This window comes from Anomaloglossus baeobatrachus, chromosome 1, assembly GCF_048569485.1.
Source record: "Anomaloglossus baeobatrachus isolate aAnoBae1 chromosome 1, aAnoBae1.hap1, whole genome shotgun sequence".
Taxonomy (NCBI): Eukaryota; Metazoa; Chordata; class Amphibia; order Anura; family Aromobatidae; genus Anomaloglossus; species Anomaloglossus baeobatrachus.
Window position 1 is genome coordinate 694,127,788 of NC_134353.1, and position 22,047 is coordinate 694,149,834.

At 48.7% G+C, this 22,047-nt stretch overlaps 1 protein-coding gene across 2 annotated transcripts in view; it reads right to left on the bottom strand.

The window, feature by feature from the left end:
• The window catches only part of GCN1 (GCN1 activator of EIF2AK4), a 214,029-nt gene that overhangs the window by 181,539 nt on the left and 10,443 nt on the right, over positions 1-22,047 (bottom strand). For both annotated transcript variants that reach the window (XM_075320343.1, XM_075320336.1), the window contains exons 2-13: positions 12,179-12,281; positions 5,377-5,440; positions 5,170-5,301; positions 4,977-5,085; positions 3,541-3,639; positions 3,288-3,422; positions 3,136-3,204; positions 2,948-3,056; positions 2,793-2,867; positions 1,659-1,787; positions 1,065-1,115; positions 455-553 (exon numbers count right to left, since the gene is read on the bottom strand). In XM_075320343.1, coding sequence (XP_075176458.1) covers positions 455-553; positions 1,065-1,115; positions 1,659-1,787; positions 2,793-2,867; positions 2,948-3,056; positions 3,136-3,204; positions 3,288-3,422; positions 3,541-3,639; positions 4,977-5,085; positions 5,170-5,301; positions 5,377-5,440; positions 12,179-12,281 — 1,174 coding nt within the window. The remainder of the gene's footprint in view (positions 1-454; positions 554-1,064; positions 1,116-1,658; positions 1,788-2,792; positions 2,868-2,947; positions 3,057-3,135; positions 3,205-3,287; positions 3,423-3,540; positions 3,640-4,976; positions 5,086-5,169; positions 5,302-5,376; positions 5,441-12,178; positions 12,282-22,047) is intronic.

Sequence of the window (22,047 nt, forward strand, 5' to 3'; positions counted from 1 at the left end):
AAGTCCAACCGAGCATTCAAGCCCCAGAAAGGTGGTGCATATGAGGTCAATGACAGCAAATAGTAACAAATTATTAATAACAATCTAAATAGAATTTAAAGGGGTTGCCCTCTTTCAGAAAACTTTTTCCTATAATCTCTGTTAGCAGTAAAAACCAAATAAACTATGCTTTACTCACCATCCCAGGGTCCAGAGCTGAGTATCAAACGCTGCTCCTAATCGTCTGTTATCTGCAGCGTCCATGTCATGTCAACATCACTGCAGACAGCATAACAGACACACGGGCAGCAGCGTAGTCTCAGCTCTGAATCCGAGGAGGATGAGTAAAGCGCAGGTTATTTATTTTTTTACTACTAAAAGGAGCTTATAGGAAAAAAAATGTTGAACAGTCAAAATCCCTTTAACACTTGTCCAAACTGAAAACCTCAAATATCCCCCAAATAAATACTCGTACCTTCCTGCTGAAGAAAAGGAATAAATAGTTCTGAGACTGTCCCGCTCAGCTCCTGACTTGAGGTGCCAGAAACCGTGTGATGGCTCAGCGCACCAATGCCTGAAAAACAAGAGTAACAATTATTATCTAAAATAGCTGTTTCCCAAAAATGATTACAATCAGCAATTAAGCAGTAAATACAGCAATAGTGTAAGAACATTATCTAGACCGGTTTCAGACATTTTCCCATGATCAACAATGAGGTTGATCAGTGCAAGTATAGGACTGGGTTCCACATCACTTCTCGTAAGCAACAGTAAAAAGAAGCTGATGTTTTTGTAGTAGGACATTTTCTTGATGCTCTATACAACGTTTTGAGAAATATAGAAAAGAATGGACTATACAGAGCAACTCTTTTTATCCAAAGCACAATAAGCAATATAGTTCATATATTATAAAGTTACTGTTCACAAAATCGGCTTGAAAAAATGTGGCATGTTGAAACGCAGTTGTATCACAGTAAGGAGCCATCACATGGACCCACAGACTGCATCATGACCTTATCTGCAGTCCATGTAACTTTGTGTGCCTCACTTCAACGTGGGTAGTACCAAGAAATTTGAACATTCACCTGAGAGTACACTTATCTTCTGAGCCACGGCTGTAAGCTTTCCTTCTGATCCTGAAATATAATGTAAAGTTATAGTATACATAGAGATTTTAAAGGCAGTGGAATTATTGTTTTTTAGGCATGAATGGTTCTAAGCTAATAAAATGAGACATGCTCGCCTTCCCTTGCCCCTGTAGATCAAATGCAGGCTGCTCAGGAAGTCTAAGCTGCCTCCAGCAGCAATCTCTGCCCTGTTTGGAAATCATAGGAGTGCTGCAGCCGGAATGGTCAGGTGACAGGAAGCGTGCATCATCAGAGAAACATCCGATGGTACGATCTTCTAGTCACCAAACCACTGCAGCCAATCACAGGATGCCTATGACTTCCAAACAGAGCAGACATCGCTTCCAATGCAGACCTCCAGTGTGGCCTCCTGTAGATTAGTGGTGGCACTAACAGGTGAAGATGCCTTTGTTTAAAGTTTTTAAACTATCAGAGTCATAAAAAAAAAAAATAAGAAGATGATGATTCCTCTGTCAGACAAAAGTGTAGTCATTTGTTACATTTTGCATTTTTTATACATATAGTAAAAATTTGCATATAGATGTTTCTTACCTCCGAGGATCGCAAACAAATGCTTCGCCAATGCCTCAACAGCAGCTGGGTCACTGCATTGATGTGCCAGGTTCTGCAAAGCCACCACGGCCTCATCCATGAGTTGTGGGTTGTTTGACTTCAATTGACCTTAATAAAAACAAAAGAACAACTTGAGACGAGAGTACACATGTAGCACAAGACATCTTGTATTTCAAGCAATTCCTTTAGCCCTCCAACGCTTCTCAATTACATAAGGTCCGTGAATGGCGTTGACAAGCTATATAGTATGGAAATCTCCTAATAATCCCCTAAAATCTGCCGGTGAGTTTACAAGACTTAGGCTGAGGCAACACGGTGATTACTCCGTGTCCTCGCATGACACTCTGCTCACGCATGCAGCACAGTGGGAGCCGAGTGTCAAGCAAGGGTCATGCGACTGTGGTCCGATCGTGCGATCAGACCACAGCTGCAAAGGGGGGGCCGGCGTTGCGGAGGGTAGGGCCGGATTTATCACCCTATTTCCTCCATTGCCGACTGATTCGAGAATCGCACTGCTCTCGCGTTCCACCGGTGTAACGCGAGAGCAGTGCGATATTTCTCTCGCCCCATAGACTTGCATGGGTGCGAGTGGAACAGGATCACATTCCACCAGCAAAATGCTGCGACTGTTTTCTCGGTCCAATTAGGGCTGAGAAAATAATTGCTCATGGGTGCTGCCCCATAGAGTAATATTGGTCCGAGAGGAATGCGATTTTTTTTTTTTTATAGCATTCAACTCACACCATTTTACTCGTCGTGTGTCCTAAGCCTAAGGAAGGTCCTGTATATTCTATATATAGGATTGGCCATTTACATGAGATCATCTGGCAGGAAAATCGGTCAGCTGTTATATGCTCTGGCAGTGGTCGGATATAATCAGAGCAGAACATCACAATATAAACAACGTCCAACTAATGCACGGAGCTGTGGCATTTTGCTCTAATTACCTCCAGCAGCTGGCAGTGGACGTATCGGTGCAAGGTGTTGGACCCATAGATAGATCATCAAAAAGTTAGCCCTGGATAACACATTTAATCATGACTATTTCATTCATAGATAGAATGGACAGATTTTCCAAATGTGTATGACTATGAAGATGTTCATATTACATACCAGCCAAACCTTTTCCAATGTCAAGGGCGTACTGACTTAGATCAAGAGTCACAGAAGCACAAAGAGAGGATATGGCTGGAGGGAAAACAAATAAGATATAAAACCGTTCAACTAAATGGATTTGCCGCTCATGAAATATCTGCAGGTAGACGTACTTTCAATGACATTTTCAGGACTGCGCAGGAGAGACTTTTGGAGCATGGGTAAGACTTGTTCTTTAAATTCATCATGTGACAGACGCTGCAGGAGCGGGGTGCAACTCTCCTGTAATCAGAACACATGCTAAGAAATACACGGCAGTGAATGACACCGAGGTGCAGCAGCCAAGTACACAGTGCCTTACCAGTATGTAGTTCTGAGGCTTCACTTTACTCATCAGAACCATTTTGACATAGAAATCTAGAAGATTACTCTGCAGAAGGAGAAACATAATTAATAACTGAAAACACTACAACACTTGAACTTACACAGCTACTTCATGCTCCTGATGCTTACCCTGTACTTATTTACAATGGCCGCCTCATTTTGTTTCGCACAGAACTGTACAGCAAGGCCCAGCATGCCCGCGTATTTCTGGTTGGGTTCGAGGTTGAAAAGTGCATCCAGATGTTTGGACACAAGGCCAGGGTTCTGAGAAGGAAAATACATTAAGAATGAAGAATGTTTGACTTTTAACTATGTATACCTGTTGTATAAATACGTGCTGCGGGATACACTACATTGTAATAATATATGATAAATCACACACCTCCTTCCATAATGTGTTCATCTTCTTTGATGAACCTAGCACCGCATGCCTGTGTGACCCTCCAAGCACATCCATCAATAGAAAAGCCTGACATTCAACCTAATGTGAGAAGATGAAATAAAAAATTTTTTAAAAAAATATCAGCTCATATTACCAAAGGAGTGTAGCATGGTACATGTGAATTTTCAATGTTCTCTCTCAAATCAAAATATAAAAAACATTGAATAAAAATCAAAACCAAGCTAGTTAATAAGTCAAGAGGAAATTTCCTTCAAAGTATCTCTCCAGCGTTTTCCTATTTCTCCACCTTCTAGCTAGCTTGTCTGTATGCATCAGGCTACATGCGCACGCTGCGTTTTTTTGCTGCATTTTTGGCTGCAGTTTTGTTGTCAGAACTTTCTGACATTTGACTTCCCAGCAAACTCTATGAGAAGTCAGATTTGCTATGCGCACATTGCAGTTTATTTGTCAAAAGATTGTGACAAAAAAAATGCAGCATGTTCATTCTGCCTGCGTTTTTGTCAACATTTGTCACAAAAACGCAGGTTGTGAAAAATGCACCTACAGTTACAAGCATTTTTTCTGACATTTCCAGGCTCTCTCTGACAAGGTGCAGTTTTGGCTGCAGTTTATGAACACAAAAAGATGCAGCGTGCGCATGTAGTCTTAAAATACTTACCGATCGCTGACTTCTCCCGTTTCCAGCGCTGCTCCAATCATCTCTTGCATCCTGTGACTGCAGCTCTTTCTTGCTGGCTCACACCGCACACAGATACTTCCATTAAACAGGTTGTCGGGCCTTAGGCTACAAGTCCGCAATCACTCTGACTGCAGATGTCTGAATCCTCACATTACATGCATTGCGCGTTGTGAAGATTCCAGTGCCAGGAGCGTAATTACAAGCAAGTATGTGAATTTCACACATGCAGTCACGTGCCGAATAGATGGGTGCAGCCTCACTCAACACAAGTGTACTGAGCAAGGCCAGCTACAATCCAGTCGGAATGTGCCTGGCAGTATACAAATCGCATACTAGCCATCACATAACTGCCTGGTCTTGGCGCCGGAGAATCCTTACTGTGCACATTGCACACGATGTGAAGATTCCCAAAGCTGCAGTAGCATACAGTGACTGCAGACTTGTAGCCTAAGGGTGGATATCTCCTTTAAAATATATGTCTATGAGAGCCTCATTCTGAATCATGAGGAATTAAACAGTGACTTACAGTCACAAAAAAGACACCATGTAAGCCAGCAGGTCACAACTGCGATCACGTGATGAAGAAGACGAGCGAAGCAACGCTATAAACGGTAGAAGACATCGATTAGTAAAGTATTTTAACGAATACATTGTAGCTAACGGAGGATGAAATAAAATTTAAAAAAACACGAGAGTGGGACTTTAAGCAAAGTAAACATAAAAAGTCAATACACACCAGTTTTTTCCATGTCTCTCCTTCCTGCTTGTCAGGGATGGAAAATACGACCCTGGCAATGACACAGGTCCATGACAAGGCCAGGGCTGCTGCTGAACCACTACTTTTGCTGTAAAACATCAATAAATAAATAAATGTCTATAACCAACACTTACATAATACTAATAGTAAAGCAGCAGAAGTCAAACATTACCTGGGTTCTGCATTCTTGTTCCCAACTCCAGATGTCTGAAGAGACTGCAAAATATTCTTAGCAGTAGCATCCGGCTGCGATTCCACCAGTTGTTGAATAACCAACTGAAGCGCTCGTCGCGACCCCGCATCTCTGTGAAATACCAAAAGTAGCATGATAATGCAGAAGTATCAGAGCACCACTAAAGTAAGTATGAGAAAAACTCACCGGTATCGATGCAATGTTAGGCAGAATAATTTGGAAAGTCCTTTAACGGCTGCCTCTGGCAGGTCTAAAAAAAAAAGAGAATTTTGTTACTTACCGTAAATTCTTTTTCTTATAGTTCCGTATTGGGAGACCCAGACCATGGGTGTTTAGCTTCTGCCTCCGGAGGACACACAAAGTACTACACTTAAAAGTGTAGCTCCTCCCTCTGAGCTTATACACCCCCTGGTAGCCAGTCCTAGCCAGTTTAGTGCAAAAGCTGAAGGAGAATAGCCACCCACAAGAAGAACCGAGTAAGAACCGGAACAACCAGAGACTCTGTCCACGACAACAGCCGGTGATAACACACGGAACAAGAAAATTGCCAACAGACAACAGGGAGGGAGCGGGGTCTCCCAATACGGAACTATAAGAAAAAGAATTTACTGTAAGTAACAAAATTCTCTTTTTCTTTATCGTTCCTTTGGGAGACCCAGACCATGGGACGTTCCAAAGCTTAAGAAGTAGGCGGAGCCTAACTTCACAAGTGGGCGACAGCCGCCTGAAGGATGCGTCTGCCCAAGCTCGCATCTGCCGAAGCATGAGCATGCACTTGGTAGTGCTTCGAAAAGGTATGCAGGCTAGTCCAAGTGGCAGCCTGACAGACTTGTTGAGCCGTAGCCTGGTGCCTAAAAGCCCAAGAGGCACCGACAGCTCTGGTCGAGGGTGCTTTGATCCCCGGCGGGGGAGGCACCCGAGTACTCTGGTAGGCGTCCGAAATGGTCGATCTAATCCAACGGGCCAAGGTCGGCTTAGAAGCAGAGAGACCCTTGCGCCGCCCTGTGGTTAGCACAAAAAGAGAGGTGCACCGCCTAAGCGCAGCGGTGCGAGACACATAAATTCAGAGAGCACGCACCAGATCTAGAGTATGCAGCGCTTTCTCAAAGCGATGAACAGGGGCCGGACAGAAGGAAGGCAAGGAAATATCCTGGTTAAGGTGGAAGGGAGAGACCACCTTAGGAAGAAAGTCCGGGGTCGGACGGAGAACAACCTTGTCTTGGTGAAAAACCAAAAAAGGTGACTCCGAGGAGAGCGCAGCCAAATCAGAGACTCTCCTGAGAGAAGTTATGGCAACTAGAAAGGCCACCTTTTGAGAAAGACGATACAAAGAAACCTCCCTAAGAGGCTCAAAGGGGGGCTTCTGCAATACCGTGAGGACCAAGTTAAGATCCCAGGGATCCAAGGGCCGCCGATAAGGCGGAATGATGTGAGACGCACCTTGCATGAAGGTGCGGATCTGAGCCAGCCGGGCGAGACGCCGCTGGAACAGCACTGATAGAGCTGAGACTTGTCCCTTGAGAGAGTTGAGGGACAGTCCTAGCTGCAGACCGGACTGTAAAAAAGACAGAATGGCCAAGGAGAATGGCCGGAAGAGCGACACCAGGACAGGAAAATTTTCCAAGTCCTGTGATAGATCTTGACGGAGGAAGACTTACGGGCCCGAGTCATAGTGGAGATGACTTCAGGAGGAATACCAGAAGCCGTCAAAATCCAGGACTCAAGAGACACGCCGTCAATTTGAGTGCCGCAGAATTCGGGCGGAAAAACGGACCTTGCGAGAGCAGGTCTGGACGGTCCGGGAGATGCCACGGCACCTCTACGGACAGATGGAGCAGGTCTGGATATCAAGCTCGCCTGGGCCTGTCCGGTGCAATGAGGATGACTCGACGGCCCTCCATTCTGATCTTGCGCAGGACTCTGGGCAAGAGAGCTAGAGGGGGAAACACGTAGGACAGACGAAACTGGGACCAGTCTTGAACTAGAGTGTCCGCGGCGAAGGCCTGAGGATCGTGGGAGCGAGCCACGTAAACCGGAACCTTGTTGTTGTGACGGGATGCCATTAGGTCCACGTCCGGAGTGCCCCACTTGCGGCAGATTGACTGAAACACTGCCGGGTGCAGAGACCACTCGCCACCGTCCACGGATTGACGGCTGAGATAATCTGCCTTCCAGTTTTCTACGCCAGGGATGTGGACTGCGGATATGGTGGACTTGGAGTCCTCCGCCCATCGAAGAATGCGTTGGACCTCCAACATTGCCAGGCGGCTGAGTGTCCCGCCTTGGTGATTGATGTAGGCAACCGCTGTCGCGTTGTCTGACTGGACTCGAATGTGCCTGCCCGCCAACAGGTGGTGAAAGGCTAGGAGAGCTAGAAGCATAGCTCTGGTTTCCAGCACATTGATTGAAAGGGCTGACTCGGACGGAGTCCAAGTGCCCTGAGCTCTGTGGTGGAGATGTACCGCTCCCCAGCCGGATAGGCTGGCATCCGTGGTGAGAATCACCCAGGACGGAGCCAGGAAGGAGAGCCCTTGGGACAGGGAGAGGGGTCGAAGCCACCACTGAAGAGAGGTCCTGGTCCGTGGCGACAGAGCCACTAACCTCTGTAAGGAGGAAGGCCGCTTGTCCCAACAGCGGAGAATGTCCAGCTGCAGAGGACGCAGATGGAACTGGGCAAAGGGAACCGCCTCCATGGAAGCCACCATTTGACCCAGCACCTGCATCACACGCCTGAGGGAATAACGGCGGGGTCTCAGGAGAGAGCGCACCGCTAGCCGGAGAGACTGCTGTTTGATTGAGGGCAACTTCACAAGTGCCGGCAAAGTCTCGAACTGCATCCCTAGGTACGTGAGACTCTGGGTCGGAGTCAGAGTGGATTTGGGAAGATTGACAATCCACCCGAATTGGGCTAGGGTGGCGAGAGTGAGAGAAACACTCTGCTGACAGTCTGCGCTGGATGGACCCTTGACCAGAAGGTCGTCCAGATAAGGAAGCACTGCTAACCCCTGGAGGTGCAGGACCGCAATCAGTGCCGCCATGACCTTGGTGAATACCCGAGGGGCTGTGGCTAACCCGAATGGGAGAGACACGAATTGAAAATGATCCTCTCCTATCGCAAAACGTAACCAACGCTGATCTGACACTGCGATTGGCACATGTAGATAGGCATCTCTGATGTCGATGGACGCCAGGAACTCCCCTTGGGTCATAGAGGCAATGACTGATCGCAGAGACTCCATGCGAAAATGCCGCACCCGGACATGCTTGTTGACAGCTTGAGATCCAGGATGGGCCAGAAGGTACCGTCCTTTTTTGGAACTAGGAAGAGATTTGAGTAAAAACCTCTGAACTGTTCCTGAGCGGGAACTGGGACAATCACTCCGTTTGCCTGCAAGGACGCCACGGCCTGCGAGAAGGTGGCGGCCTTGGAGCAGGGGGGAGTTGAGAGAATTAGCTGAAGCCACCGCAGTGCGGTGAGCAGCCTCTAACATGGCAGACATGGCATAAGATGAAAAGGCTGAAGCCTGAGCAGTTAAGGTAACCATCTCAGGCATAGATTCCTTGGTGAGGGAATGCATCTCCTCTAGAGAAGCAGAGATGGCTTTGAGAGCCCACACTCCTGCAAAAGTCGGGGAAAACGCGGCCCCCGCAGCTTCATACACAGATTTGGCCAGAAGGTCAATCTGACAGTCAGTGGAATCCTTAAGTTAGGTGCCGTCAGCCACCGACAACGGTCCGGGCTGATAGCCTAGACACCGGAGGGTCTACCTTTTGGGGAGTGAGACCACTCTATGACCACCTCAGGTGGAAATGGAAACCGGTCATCAGAACCACGCTTTAGAAAGCGTTTGTCAGGGCAGGCCCTGGGTTTGGTCACAGCGGTCTGAAAACTGGAGTGGTTAAAGAACACACTCTTCACTCTCTTAGGCGAGGTAAACTGATGTTTTTCTGCCAAAGAGAGTTGCTCCTCTGACACTGGCGGATTGAGATCCAGCACAGAATTAATAGAAGCAATCAAATCACTAAGATCTGAGTCACCCTCAGAGAAATAGATGGGATACATAGCCTCCGAGCCCCCAGTGAGGGCATCCTCCTCATCTTGAGAGTCAGCTCTTGAGACAGAGCCGTGGGATGGGGAGCGGGAGGAAACCCTGCGACTTCTCTTAGAAGGACGGGGTCTGGGATCAGATGATGAATCCTCCGTGAGCTCTGATGGACGGAGGTCAGAGGATAGGAGTCCTCTGTCAAGAGTATTAGAGGCACCCTGTGAGGGGGGCTGATGCATATTCATCAAAGTCCTGGACAAAAGTCCCATGGACTCAGCAAATGACTGGGATATGGACCTAGAAAAGGACTCTACCCAGGCCGGGGGTTCAATCACAGGTGCAGCAGCAGCCTGAGAGACCACTGGGGGTGAGACTCCAGGCTGTGGCACCGCCAAGTTAGAGCAACCATCACAGTGTGGATAAATGCTCGGCTTAGGCAGCAGGAGCTTACATGCAGTGCATGCAGAATAAAGCTTTGGAGCCTTGCTCCTTGTGTGAGACAAGCTGCTGGAGTGGGGGTTTTGCAGAGAATGAACCCCAGGGAGAATATACAGAGGTCCACAACCGGAGACCGGCTGTGGCTTACCAGACCGCTGAGCACGGTGTTGTGTGCCCTCCAGATCCCGAAGCCCGGTCCCCCAGAGCGCAGCACCTCAGCAGAGATGCAGAATGCAGGATGTCCCAGAGCAGAGTGAACTCTGCCTGAGAAATGGCCGCCGGAGCGAAGAGAGGGGGCGGGACTAGGGGCGTTCCTATAAAAGAGCGGGAACTGGAGGGCTATAGAGACCTGCAGGGAAGGAGGGACGCCCCAGCAGTGGGGAGTGTCCCTCCCCTGTGTAGAACGGCCGCCGGGAGGAGCCGAACCTGTCCCTCTGCATGAGTGACATGCGAGGGCAGGAAAACGAAACTAGGCCTCCGGCGAAGCCGGGGCCTAAATTTAAGCGGCGAGGCCGACAAGCAGGCACCATCGGCGCGGTTCTCGGGCAAAAGCTGGAGAACCCGCCGGAAAAGTTAAAAACAATCACATACAGCATACTCTCCCCTTACAATAAAGAACCGGGACCCTCAACATAACCGTCTCAGGTACTTAGCTGCTGAGACGCAGGGCCATGTCCATGGGGATGAGTGCTCCGGTCCAACAGAATTCTCAAGGGGCTGTGGATGGAGACCGGACTCCTGCCAGGCATGGAGACCGTGCTGGCTCCCACTTCAAGCCAGAGCCCAGAAGGGATGGTGAAGGAGCGCGGCATGTAAGGCTTCAGCCTTGTAAATCAACCTTAACAACACCGCCGACACAGTGGGGTGAGAAGGGACATGCCGGGAGTCCAGACATGGACCTGCTTTTCTTCAAACTCTTTCCAAAAGTCAAACAATCAGATGAGAATGCATGTGTGGATGTATGACCTCCTGAACACAAAGCGATAAACTGGCTAGGACTGGCTACCAGGGGGTGTATAAGCTCAGAGGGAGGAGCTACACTTTTAAGTGTAGTACTTTGTGTGTCCTCCGGAGGCAGAAGCTAAACACCCATGGTCTGGGTCTCCCAAAGGAACGATAAAGAAAATAGCGAGATTTAATATACTGTATGCAGCAAAGTACTGTATTTTTCGGACTATAAGACGCACCCTGGTTTTAGAGGAGGAAAATAGGAAAATAAAATTTTAAGCAAAAAATGTGGTCATGACCCACTTATGGGGCGAGGATCTGCTGCTGACACTGTTATGGGGTAATGTCCTGCTAATATACTCCCCCATGCTGCTCATATACTCCTAATGCTGCTCATATACTCCTAATGCTGCTCATATACTCCCCATGCTGCTCATATACTCCCCCATGCTGCTCATATACTCCCCCATGCTGCTCATATACTCCCCCATGCTGCTCATATAGTCCCCAGCCTGCGCATATACTCCCCAGCCTGCGCATATACTCCCCAGCCTGCGCATATACTCCCCATGCTGCTCATAATAAATCCCTATCCTGCTCATATACCCCCATCATCCTGGTGTATGGCCGCATCCTGTGGCACATAAAAAAAAAAAATAAACGTTCATACTTACCTTACCTCACCTCACTCCCTGCAGCACCGCTCCTCTTATCGTCTATGTCAGCGGCAGCGCCGCTGAGTGGAGCCGTCCCCGTTCCCCTGCAGCATCGCGATCTCCTCCTGTCTGTGCCAGCGGCTGTGTGTGGACACATACGCACAGCGATGACGTCATCGCTGTGCGCGCCGCTAGTCTCCACGCAAGTCAGCTGACCGGCACAGACAGGAGATCGTGATGCTGCAGGAGAACGGTGAGTAATGTGTACTGATTCACTGCACCCCGCGCTGATGATGATGCGTGGGGGGCAGTGAATACAGCCGCACATGATCACTCCAGACTGCAGTTGCCAGGGGTGATCATGCGGGCCGGCTGTTTATCCCTCGCCCATCACCCCGCCCACCTGTCAGTGCCGGCTTCAGAGCTGAGGGATGATGGGCAGGAGGATGGGCGTGCATATTAAATGAGCGGGTCCACGTGGTCACGGCAGGCTGCTACAGCCTGCTCGTGCCCCCGACGACCCGCTCCACCGCAGCACCCTCATTCCTCGCAGCCCTATATTCAGACCATAAGACGCAACCCCCCACTTTACCCCAACATTTGGGGGAAAAAAAGTGTGTCTTATGGTCCGAAAAATATGGTAAATCCTATATCAGTAAAGAACAGAGGATATCAGAATAAAATGCTGCAATTATCTGCATATAGCAACATACTCCATGCTCAATCCAGCCATACTTGGCCTGGCATATGTACTCATTTTATCCCACTATATACAGTAATAATTGATCACAAGGTTTGCATCCCCTTCAATATGGATACTACCATATAAAAATAAGGTAAAAACAAAAAAAAGGTAAAAAATGTAAAAGGCAGAACACTTACAGTATAGATTTTACTAACCTTTAGAAGAAATACATAATTTCAGTTCATTCAAAATCTCTTTCCGTTCCTTCACACTTGAGGTTGTGACTTTTGCCGCAAACTTCTTCAATGTATCCTGTACCTGGAACAAGTAGTGGGTATCTCAGCTACCGAGGAAATAGACACATCCATGTCCCCATATCAAATACACACACAAATATATATTATATATACTCACTTAAATATAGTTCTCATGCCCACAATGAATGTTTGGTCCATATATCATGAGTTATACGGAGCAAAAATACAACACAGACTCCCTAGAAGCAAAGAAGGGAATTTTGTTTACTTACCGTAAATTCCTTTTCTTCTAGCTCCAATTGGGAGACCCAGACAATTGGGTGTATAGCTTATGCCTCCGGAGGTCACACAAAGCATTACACTTAAAAGTGTAAACCCCTCCCCTCTGCCTATACACCCCCCCGTGCATCACGGGCTCCTGAGTTTTGGTGCAAAAGCAGGAAGGAGGAAACTTATAAATTGGTCTAAGGTAAATTCAATCCGAAGGATGTTCGGAGAACTTAAACCATGAACCAAAGAACAATTCAACATGAACAACATGTGTACACAAAAGAACAACAGCCCGAAGGGAACAGGGGCGGGTGCTGGGTCTCCCAATTGGAGCTAGAAGAAAAGGAATTTACGGTAAGTAAAAAAAATTCCCTTCTTCTTTGTCGCTCCATTGGGAGACCCAGACAATTGGGACGTCCAAAAGCAGTCCCTGGGTGGGTAAAAGAATACCCCGGTAATAGAGCCGAAAAACGGCCCCTTCCTACAGGTGGGCAACCGCCGCCTGGAGGACTCGCCTACCTAAGCTGGCATCTGCCGAAGCGTAGGTATGCACCTGATAGTGCTTCGTGAAAGTGTGCAGACTCGACCAGGTAGCCGCCTGACACACCTGCTGAGCCGTAGCCTGGTGCCGCAATGCCCAGGACGCACCCACGGCTCTGGTAGAATGGGCTTTCAGTCCTGAAGGAACCGGAAGGCCAGAAGAACGGTAGGCTTCAAGAATTGGTTCCTTGATCCACCGAGCCAAGGTTGACTTGGAAGCCTGCGACCCTTTACGCTGGCCAGCGACAAGGACAAAGAGCGCATCCGAGCGGCGCAGGGGCGCCGTACGAGAAATGTAGATCCGGAGTGCTCTCACAAGATCTAACAAGTGCAAATCCTTTTCACATTGGTGAACTGGATGAGGACAAAAAGAAGGTAAGGAGATATCCTGATTGAGATGAAAAGGGGATACCACCTTCGGGAGAAATTCCGGAACCGGACGCAGAACCACCTTGTCCTGGTGAAACACCAGGAAGGGAGCTTTGCATGACAGTGCAGCTAGCTCAGACACTCTGCGAAGTGATGTGACTGCCACTAGGAAGACCACCTTCTGCGAGAGGCGAGAAAGAGAAATATCTCTCATTGGCTCGAAAGGTGGTTTCTGAAGAGCCATTAGCACCCTGTTCAGATCCCAGGGTTCTAGCGGGCGCTTGTAAGGGGGGACTATGTGGCAAACCCCATGCAGGAACGTGCGTACTTGCGGAAGCCTTGCTAGACGCTTTTGAAAAAATACAGAGAGCGCCGAGACTTGACCCTTAAGAGAGCCGAGAGACAGCCCCTTTTCCATTCCGGATTGAAGGAAAGACAGAAAAGTGGGCAAGGCAAATGGCCATGGAATAAAACCCTGATCAGAGCACCAGGATAAGAAGATCCTCCACGTCCTGTGGTAGATCTTGGCTGACGTTGGTTTCCTGGCCTGTCTCATAGTGGCAATGACCTCTTGAGATAACCCTGAAGACGCTAGGATCCAGGACTCAATGGCCACACAGTCAGGTTGAGGGCCGCAGAATTCAGATGGAAAAATGGCCCTTGAGACAGCAAGTCTGGTCGGTCTGGTAGTGCCCACGGTTGACCCACCGTGAGATGCCACAGATCCGGGTATCACGACCTCCTCGGCCAGTCTGGGGCGACGAGGATGGCGCGGCGGCAGTCGGACCTGATCTTGCGCAACACTCTGGGCAGCAGTGCCAGAGGAGGAAAGAGATAAGGCAGTCGAAACTGCGACCAATCCTGAACTAAGGCGTCTGCCGCCAGAGCTCTGTGATCTTGAGACCGTGCCATGAATGCCGGGACCTTGTTGTTGTGCCGGGACGCCATTAGGTCGACGTCCGGCTTCCCCCAGCGGCAACAGATCTCTTGAAACACGTCCGGGTGAAGAGACCATTCCCCTGCGTCCATGCCCTGGCGACTGAGAAAGTCCGCTTCCCAGTTTTCCACGCCCGGGATGTGTACCGCCGAGATGGTGGAGGCTGTGGCTTCCACCCACAGCAGAATCCGCCGAACTTCCTGGAAGGCTTGCCGACTGCGCGTGCCGCCTTGGTGGTTGATGTATGCCACCGCCGTGGCGTTGTCCGACTGAATTCGGATCTGCCTGCCTTCCAGCCACGGCTGGAACGCCTTCAGGGCTAGATACACTGCCCTTATCTCCAGAACATTGATCTGAAGGGAGGACTCTGGCTGAGTCCAGGTACCCTGAGCCCTGTGGTGGAGGAAGACCGCTCCCCACCCTGACAGACTCGCGTCCGTCGTGACCACAGCCCAGGATGGGGGCAGGAAGGATTTCCCCTTCGACAAAGAAGTGGGAAGAAGCCACCACTGAAGGGATGCCTTGGCTGCCCGAGAAAGGGAGACGTTCCTGTCGAGGGACGTCGATTTCCTGTCCCATTTGCGGAGAATGTCCCATTGAAGAGGACGCAGATGAAACTGTGCAAATGGAACTGCCTCCATTGCTGCCACCATCTTCCCTAGGAAGTGCATGAGGCGTCTCAAGCGGTGCGACTGGGCTCGGAGGAGAGATTGCACAACTGTCTGTAGTGATCGCTGTTTGTCCAGCGGAAGTTTCACTATCGCTGGGAGAGTGTGAAACTCCATCCCGAGATATGTCAGCGATTGTGTCGGTGTCAGTTTTGACTTTGGGAAATTGATGATCCACCCGAACCTCTGGAGTGCCTCCAGAGCAATGTTCAGGCTGTGTTGGCATGCCACCCGAGAGGGGGCCTTGACAAGAAGATCGTCCAAGTAAGGGATCACTGAGTGTCCCTGAGAGTGTAGGACTGCAACCAGTGTTGCCATGACCTTGGTGAAGACCCGTGGGGCTGTTGCCAGGCCGAAAGGCAGTGCCACGAACTGAAGGTGTTCGTCCCCGATGGCGAAACGCAGGAAACGCTGATGCTCTGGTGCAATCGGCACGTGGAGATAAGCATCCCTGATGTCGATTGAGGCTAGGAAGTCTCCTTGGGAAATCGAGGCGATGACGGAGCGGAAAGATTCCATCCGGAATAGTCTGGTTTTCACGTGTTTGTTGAGCAGTTTGAGGTCCAGGACGGGACGGGAAGATCCGTCCTTTTTTGGTACGACAAACAAGTTGGAGTAAAAACCGTGACCCCATTGCTGAAGGGGAACGGGGATAACTACTCCTTCTGCCTTCAGAGTGTTCACCGCCTGAAGAAGAGCATCGGCTCGCTCGGGGGGCGGAGATGTTCTGAAGAAACGAATCGGAGGACGAGAATTGAACTCTATCCTGTAACCGTGAGACAGAATATCTCTCACCCATCGGTCTTGGACATGTGGGAACCAGGCGTCGCAAAAGCGGGAGAGCCTGCCACCGACCGAGGATGCGGTTTGGGGAGTCCGCAAGTCATGAGGAGGCCGCTTTGGGAGCGGTTCCTCCGGCGGTCTTTTTAGGACGTGCCTTAGACCGCCATGCATCAGAGTTCCTCTGATCCTTTTGAGGCCTGTTGGACGAGGAGAATTGAGACCTGCCTGAGGGCCGAAAGGACCGAAACCTCGATTGTACCTTCCGTTGTTGAGGTCTGTTAGGTTTGGACTGGGGTAAGGACGAGTCCTTACCCTTGGATTGTTTAATGATTTCATCCAATTGCTCGCCAAACAGGCGGTCGCCAGAAAACGGCAAACCGGTTAAAAACTTCTTGGAAGCAGAGTCTGCCTTCCATTCACGTAGCCACATGGCCCTGCGGACTGCCACTGAATTGGCGGATGCTACCGCTGTACGGCTCGCAGAGTCTAGTACCGCATTCATGGCGTAGGACGCAAACGCCGACGCCTGAGAGGTTAATGACACAACCTGCGGAGTCGCGGCTCGTGTGAGTGCATTAATCTCAGACTGACAAGCTGAGATAGCTTGTAGTGCCCATACGACAGCAAATGCCGGAGCAAAGGACGCGCCGATAGCCTCATAGATGGATTTCATCAGGAGCTCTATTTGCCTGTCAGTGGCATCCTTGAGTGATGCACCATCTGCCACTGCAACTATGGATCTGGCCGCCAGTCTAGAGACTGGAGGATCCACCTTGGGACACTGAGCCCAACCCTTGACTACGTCAGGGGGGAAGGGATAACGTGTGTCATGAAGTCACTTAGTAAAGCGCTCCGTGTACGTTTGGGAAACCTAAAATGAAATTTCTCCTGCTGAGAAGCTGACTCCTCAATCGGAAGGGGTGGAGGAGAAAGATCTAACACCTGATTGATTGACGCTATAAGGTCGTTTACTATGGCGTCCCCTTCAGGCGTATCAAGGTTGAGCGCGGCGTCAGGATCAGAGCCCTGATCTGCCGCATCTGCTTCATCTTCCAGAGAGTCCTCATGCTGAGAACCTGAACAGTGAGATGAAGTCGAGGGGAGCTCCCAGCGAGCCCGCTTAACCGGTCTGGGACTGCGGTCCGTGTCGGAGTCCTCACCGTGGGACCTATTAGTCGCCCCAGGAGCACTTTGCTGCTCCAACCGAGAGGGGCATGGGGGCAATGAATCAACAGTGCCCGGGGCCTGTGTTACAGGTCTGGACTGCAAAGCTTCCAGCATCCTAGCAGACCATCTATCCATAGACTCAGAAAGTTTGTCAGCAAATACTGCAAACTCTGTCCCTGTCACCTGGACAGTGGGGGCCGGAGGTTCCACCTGGGCCGGGGGTCCCACCAGTGGCTGAGACTCCGGCTGAGTGAGTGTCACAGGGGCCGAGCATTGCACACAATGAGGGTAGGTGGAACCTGCAGGAAGCATTGCCGCACATGAGGTACAGGTTGCAAAGTAAGCCTGTGCTTTGGTACCCTTGCTTTTTGCAGACGACATGCTGTTTCTCCTCTTAGAATAATCAGTGAGGGTATATAGCCAAACGCTAACAGTGTGGCCGTACAGAGTAAATGTATACACTATAAGCATATAAATATACAATTCGGCACCCAGGGGGACCAGCACCTAGAAACAGGTGCGGCTTACCGACCGCTCCCAGCGGTTGTGTGACCACCAGATCCCTGCCTGGGCCTCCCAGAGCTGTGGAGCTCAGTTGTCTCCCCTCTGAAGTTCTCCAGCGTCTTGTAGCAATGGCTGCCGGCGTTCAGAGAGGAGGAGGGGGCCGTGGGCGTGCCTGTAAAAGTGCGGGAATCTGGTGCCCCACGGTGCTCAGTGAGGGGGGAGGAGGATACAAAGTATGCTCCTGCCCTCAGCGCTGACGTCCAGTGCAGCGTCCCGCCCTTACCCCTGACTGGCAGGCCCGGGGGCGGGAATATGCGGCACTAGGCCGCAAAAGCCGGGGACTAAAGTTATAAGCGCGGCCGGCAAACAAGCGCGGCCAGCGCGGTAGTCCCGGCGCACTAACACACCCAGCAGCTGCTGCAGTGTCTATTACCCAGGCGCACTATGCGCCGTCCCCAAGGGGACACAGAGTACCTCAGAGTCGCAGGGCCTTGTCCCTGATGATACCCGGCTCCTGTCCAGCAGATTCCCTCAGGGGCTGCGGATGGAGCCCGGTCCCAGTGCCTGGTGACCGGTCAGGATCCCACTTCACCCAGAGCCCCTAAGGGATGGGGAAGGAAAACAGCATGTGGCTCCTGCCTATGTACCCACAATGGGTACCTCAACCTTAACAGCACCGCCGACCCGAGTGGGGTGAGAAGGGAGCATGCTGGGGGCCCTGTAGGGGCCCACTTTTCTTCCATCCGATATAGTCAGCAGCTGCTGACTAAAATGTGGAGCTTGCGTGGATGTGTGCCTCCTTCCACAAAGCAATAAAACTGAGGAGCCCGTGATGCACGGGGGGGTGTATAGGCAGAGGGGAGGGGTTTACACTTTTAAGTGTAATGCTTTGTGTGACCTCCGGAGGCATAAGCTATACACCCAATTGTCTGGGTCTCCCAATGGAGCGACAAAGAAACTATGGCTCCGATTCATCAAAGCTTTCATGGCACAATTTTTGCAAACAGGCTTTGAAAAGTCGCAAATTTTAGGTGCAACTCGGAATTGCGCCTAAAGTTTGACACTGTTGGTGTTTTTCCGCCACTTTTTCCCAGCTCTGACAAAAGTTTAGGAGGAAGGCCACAGTTCAACTAATTCAAGATGAGCTGTGGAGTCCAGCACCTGACTGGAGTAGGACTGCTGGCAAAGTGCAAGGAGGCATTCGTCACTCATGGGTGCACCTCTTCATGAATCTGGAGCATCAAACTCCAGTATACCCCCTCAGCATCCCCAGCATGAACAACAGCGGTCTGTATAAAATCGGGCCCTTTGTCTGCAACTACATATGGAGGATTTTCTTGTTCCATGCAATACACATCCAGCAAAATCATGCCGACAGGATACCGAATCCCATAAGCTGCAGTTTCAGAGGCAACTAATAAGACTCACTTGCATCTAGAAAATCCCTTTTATATAAATAAAAACACACAATCATTTAATATATATGCATTAAAACATATACACACAGGTGCGGGTGCAAAAAAGTGCAAGTGCATAAAGAATAGATTAAAAAAAAAATGTACACCGCAAAAGTGTACATCACAAATAATGTGTAATTGAACATATCAAAAGATGACAAAGGTGTATACTTCGAGTAAAAGACGGGGTATAAAGAAAATTATAAAAATTATACCCCTTTTTTTGCTCGAAGTATACACCTTTGTCATATATTCACTCTTTGTTTCGTTGCAGCTCATTTTTCCTCTTGACAGAAAAAAAAAACCTAGAAATTTTTGCAAATTTATTAAACAACTGAAATACCACATGGTCATAAGTATTCAGACCCTTTGCTCAGTATGGACTAGAAGCACCCTTTTGAGCTAGTACAGCCATGAGTCTTCTTGGGAATGATGCAACAAGTTTTTTACACCGGGATTTGAGGATCCTCTCCACTTCCGTCAGGTTGGATGGTGAACGTTGGTGGACAGCCATTTTCAGGTCTCTCCAGAGATTGGGTTTAGGTCAGGGCTCTTACTGGGCAAGTCAAGAATGGTCACTGAGTTGTTCTGAAGCCACTCCTTTGTTATTTTAGCTGTGTGCTTAGGGTTATTGTCTTGTTGGAAGGTGAACCTTCACCCAAGTCTGAGGTCAAGAGCACTCTGAAAGAGGTTTCCTTCCAGGATATCTCTGTACTTGGTCGCATTCATCTTTCCTTCAATTGCAACCGGTTGTCCTGTCCCTGCAGCTGAAAATCCCCCCCATAGCATGATGCTGCCACCACCATGTTTCACTGTTGGGATTGTATTGGGCAGGTGATGAGCAGTGCCTGGTTTTCTCCACACATATCGCTTAGAATTATTATTTATTATTATAGCGCTATTTATTCCATGGCACTTTACAAGTGAAAAGAGTATACATAAGCTCAAGTACAATAATCATGAACAATACAAGGCACAGACTGGCACAGGAGGAGAGAGATCCCTGCCCGCCTAAAAAGTTCTATCTTTGTCTCATCAGACCAGAGAACCTTATTTCTCATAGTTTGGCAGTCCTTCATGTGTTTTTTTTGCAAACTCTATGCAGGCTTTCATATGTCTTGCATTGAGGAGAGGCTTCCGTCGGGCCACTCTGCCATAAAGGCCTGACTAGAGGAGAGCTAGTGATAGGTGACTTTGTGGAACTTTCTCCCATCTCCCTACTGCATCTCTGGAGCTCAGCCACAGTGATCTTGGGGTTCTTCTTTACCTCTGTCACCAAGTTTATTCTCAAACAACTGCTCAGTTTGGCTGGAGAGCCAGGTCTAGGAAGAGTTCTGGTGGTCCCAAACTTCTACCATTTAAGGATTATAGAGGCCACTGTGCTCTTAGGAACCTTGAGTACTGCAGAAATTATTTTTTAACATTGGACAGATCTCTGCCTTGTCACAATTCTGTCTCTGAGCTCCTTGGGCAGGTTCTTTGACCTCATGATTCTTATTTGGTGTGACATGCACTGTGAGCTCTGAGGTCTTATATAGACAGGTGTGTGCCTTTCCAAATCAAGTCCTATCAGTTTAATAAAACACAGCTGGACTCCAATGAAAGAGTAGAACCATCTCAAGGAGGATCACAAGGAAATGGACAGCATGTGTCTTAAATATGAGTGTCTGAGCAAAGGATCAGTATACTTATGACCATGTGATATTTTAGTTTTTCTTGTTTAATAAATTTGCAAAAATGTCTGCATTTCTGTTTGTTTCCATGAAGATGGGGTGCAAAGCATACATTAATGAGAAAAAATGAACTTTTTTTAATTTACCAAACAGCTGCAATGAAACAGAGTGAAAATTTTAAAGGGGTTTGAATACTTTCTGTACCCACTGTGTATAAATAAAATAATAAATATATATATATATATATATAATTATACATATACACACACACACACCTACCTATATCAACACATAACACCATGTAAAATATTCACGTGTGAAATACCTAAGCAAAAAATGCAATGTTGTGATGTGCATGCATAGCGTGTGCAATAAATTAAGACGAAAAAGCATAAGAGGATTACATAGTGCAACAAAAGGCAGTGAATTACATATGCAGGTTCATCAGGAGGCCAGGTGGGAAATAACATGGCAGAGCTTATTACTAAAATGGATGGTATGTGCTGCAAAAAAAAATATGCTGCAGTGTTTGAAGGAGGGTAATATTCGAGATGAAACAGCAGATAGCTGTCCGGTCAGCAGACAGGGGTAATTCAGCGTGACCATAACTCTTTGTTTCTTCTTCATAACACCATTTTTCTCTCTCTATCCAAGGGGAGTCTCAATGTTTACAAGTTTGTTCTTTGTGGGCAAAGTCTTATCTTGACATACCTGATCATCGTTCCCTTACGTGAGAGCCTGGTACTGGCTCCTGAGCAGTATGGGTGCTGACAGCCTCCCGATCCCCCACTTCTCTATGTCACATGCTTCCATTATGCGGTTTCTTCAGGTGTATTACAAATGTATTCTTTCTGTATTTGGAAGAAATACTTCTGATCTGTCTAAGAACGCCTAACCTTCCTTAAAGTGGTGGTTCACTACGCTGCAATAGTGGCCACATCTCTGTAAAACCGATAGGGAAGGCTTTTGTCAAATACCTTGTTTAGGCTATGTGCGCACTTACCGGATTTTGCCGCGGATTTTTTGCGGTTTTGCTGCATGTTTCGCTGCAGAAAATGTTCATAACATCTCTGCAGTGAATCACCAGCAAATCCTATGGAGAAAAAAAATCCTGTGCGCACTGGGCGGAATTTGACAGCTGCATGTTTTGCTGCGGGAATCCCGCAGCAAAAACAAGTGCATGTCACTTCTTTTCCGCACATCGCTGCGGGATTTCACTCCTTTGACTCCAATGTTAATCATGAAATCCCGCAGGGAATAACGCAGGCAGCAAATTCTGTGCGGTTCACTGCGTTTTCCTGCGTTATTCCCTGCGGTATTTCGCGGTTTACCTCCGGTAATGTACATCGCTTGTCTGCGGTTTGCAGGGAAGTGATGTCATTACAGGAAGAGGAAGCCGTGCAGAGAGTAAACACAAACACATCACAGACATAGAACACATCACAGACATAGAACACAG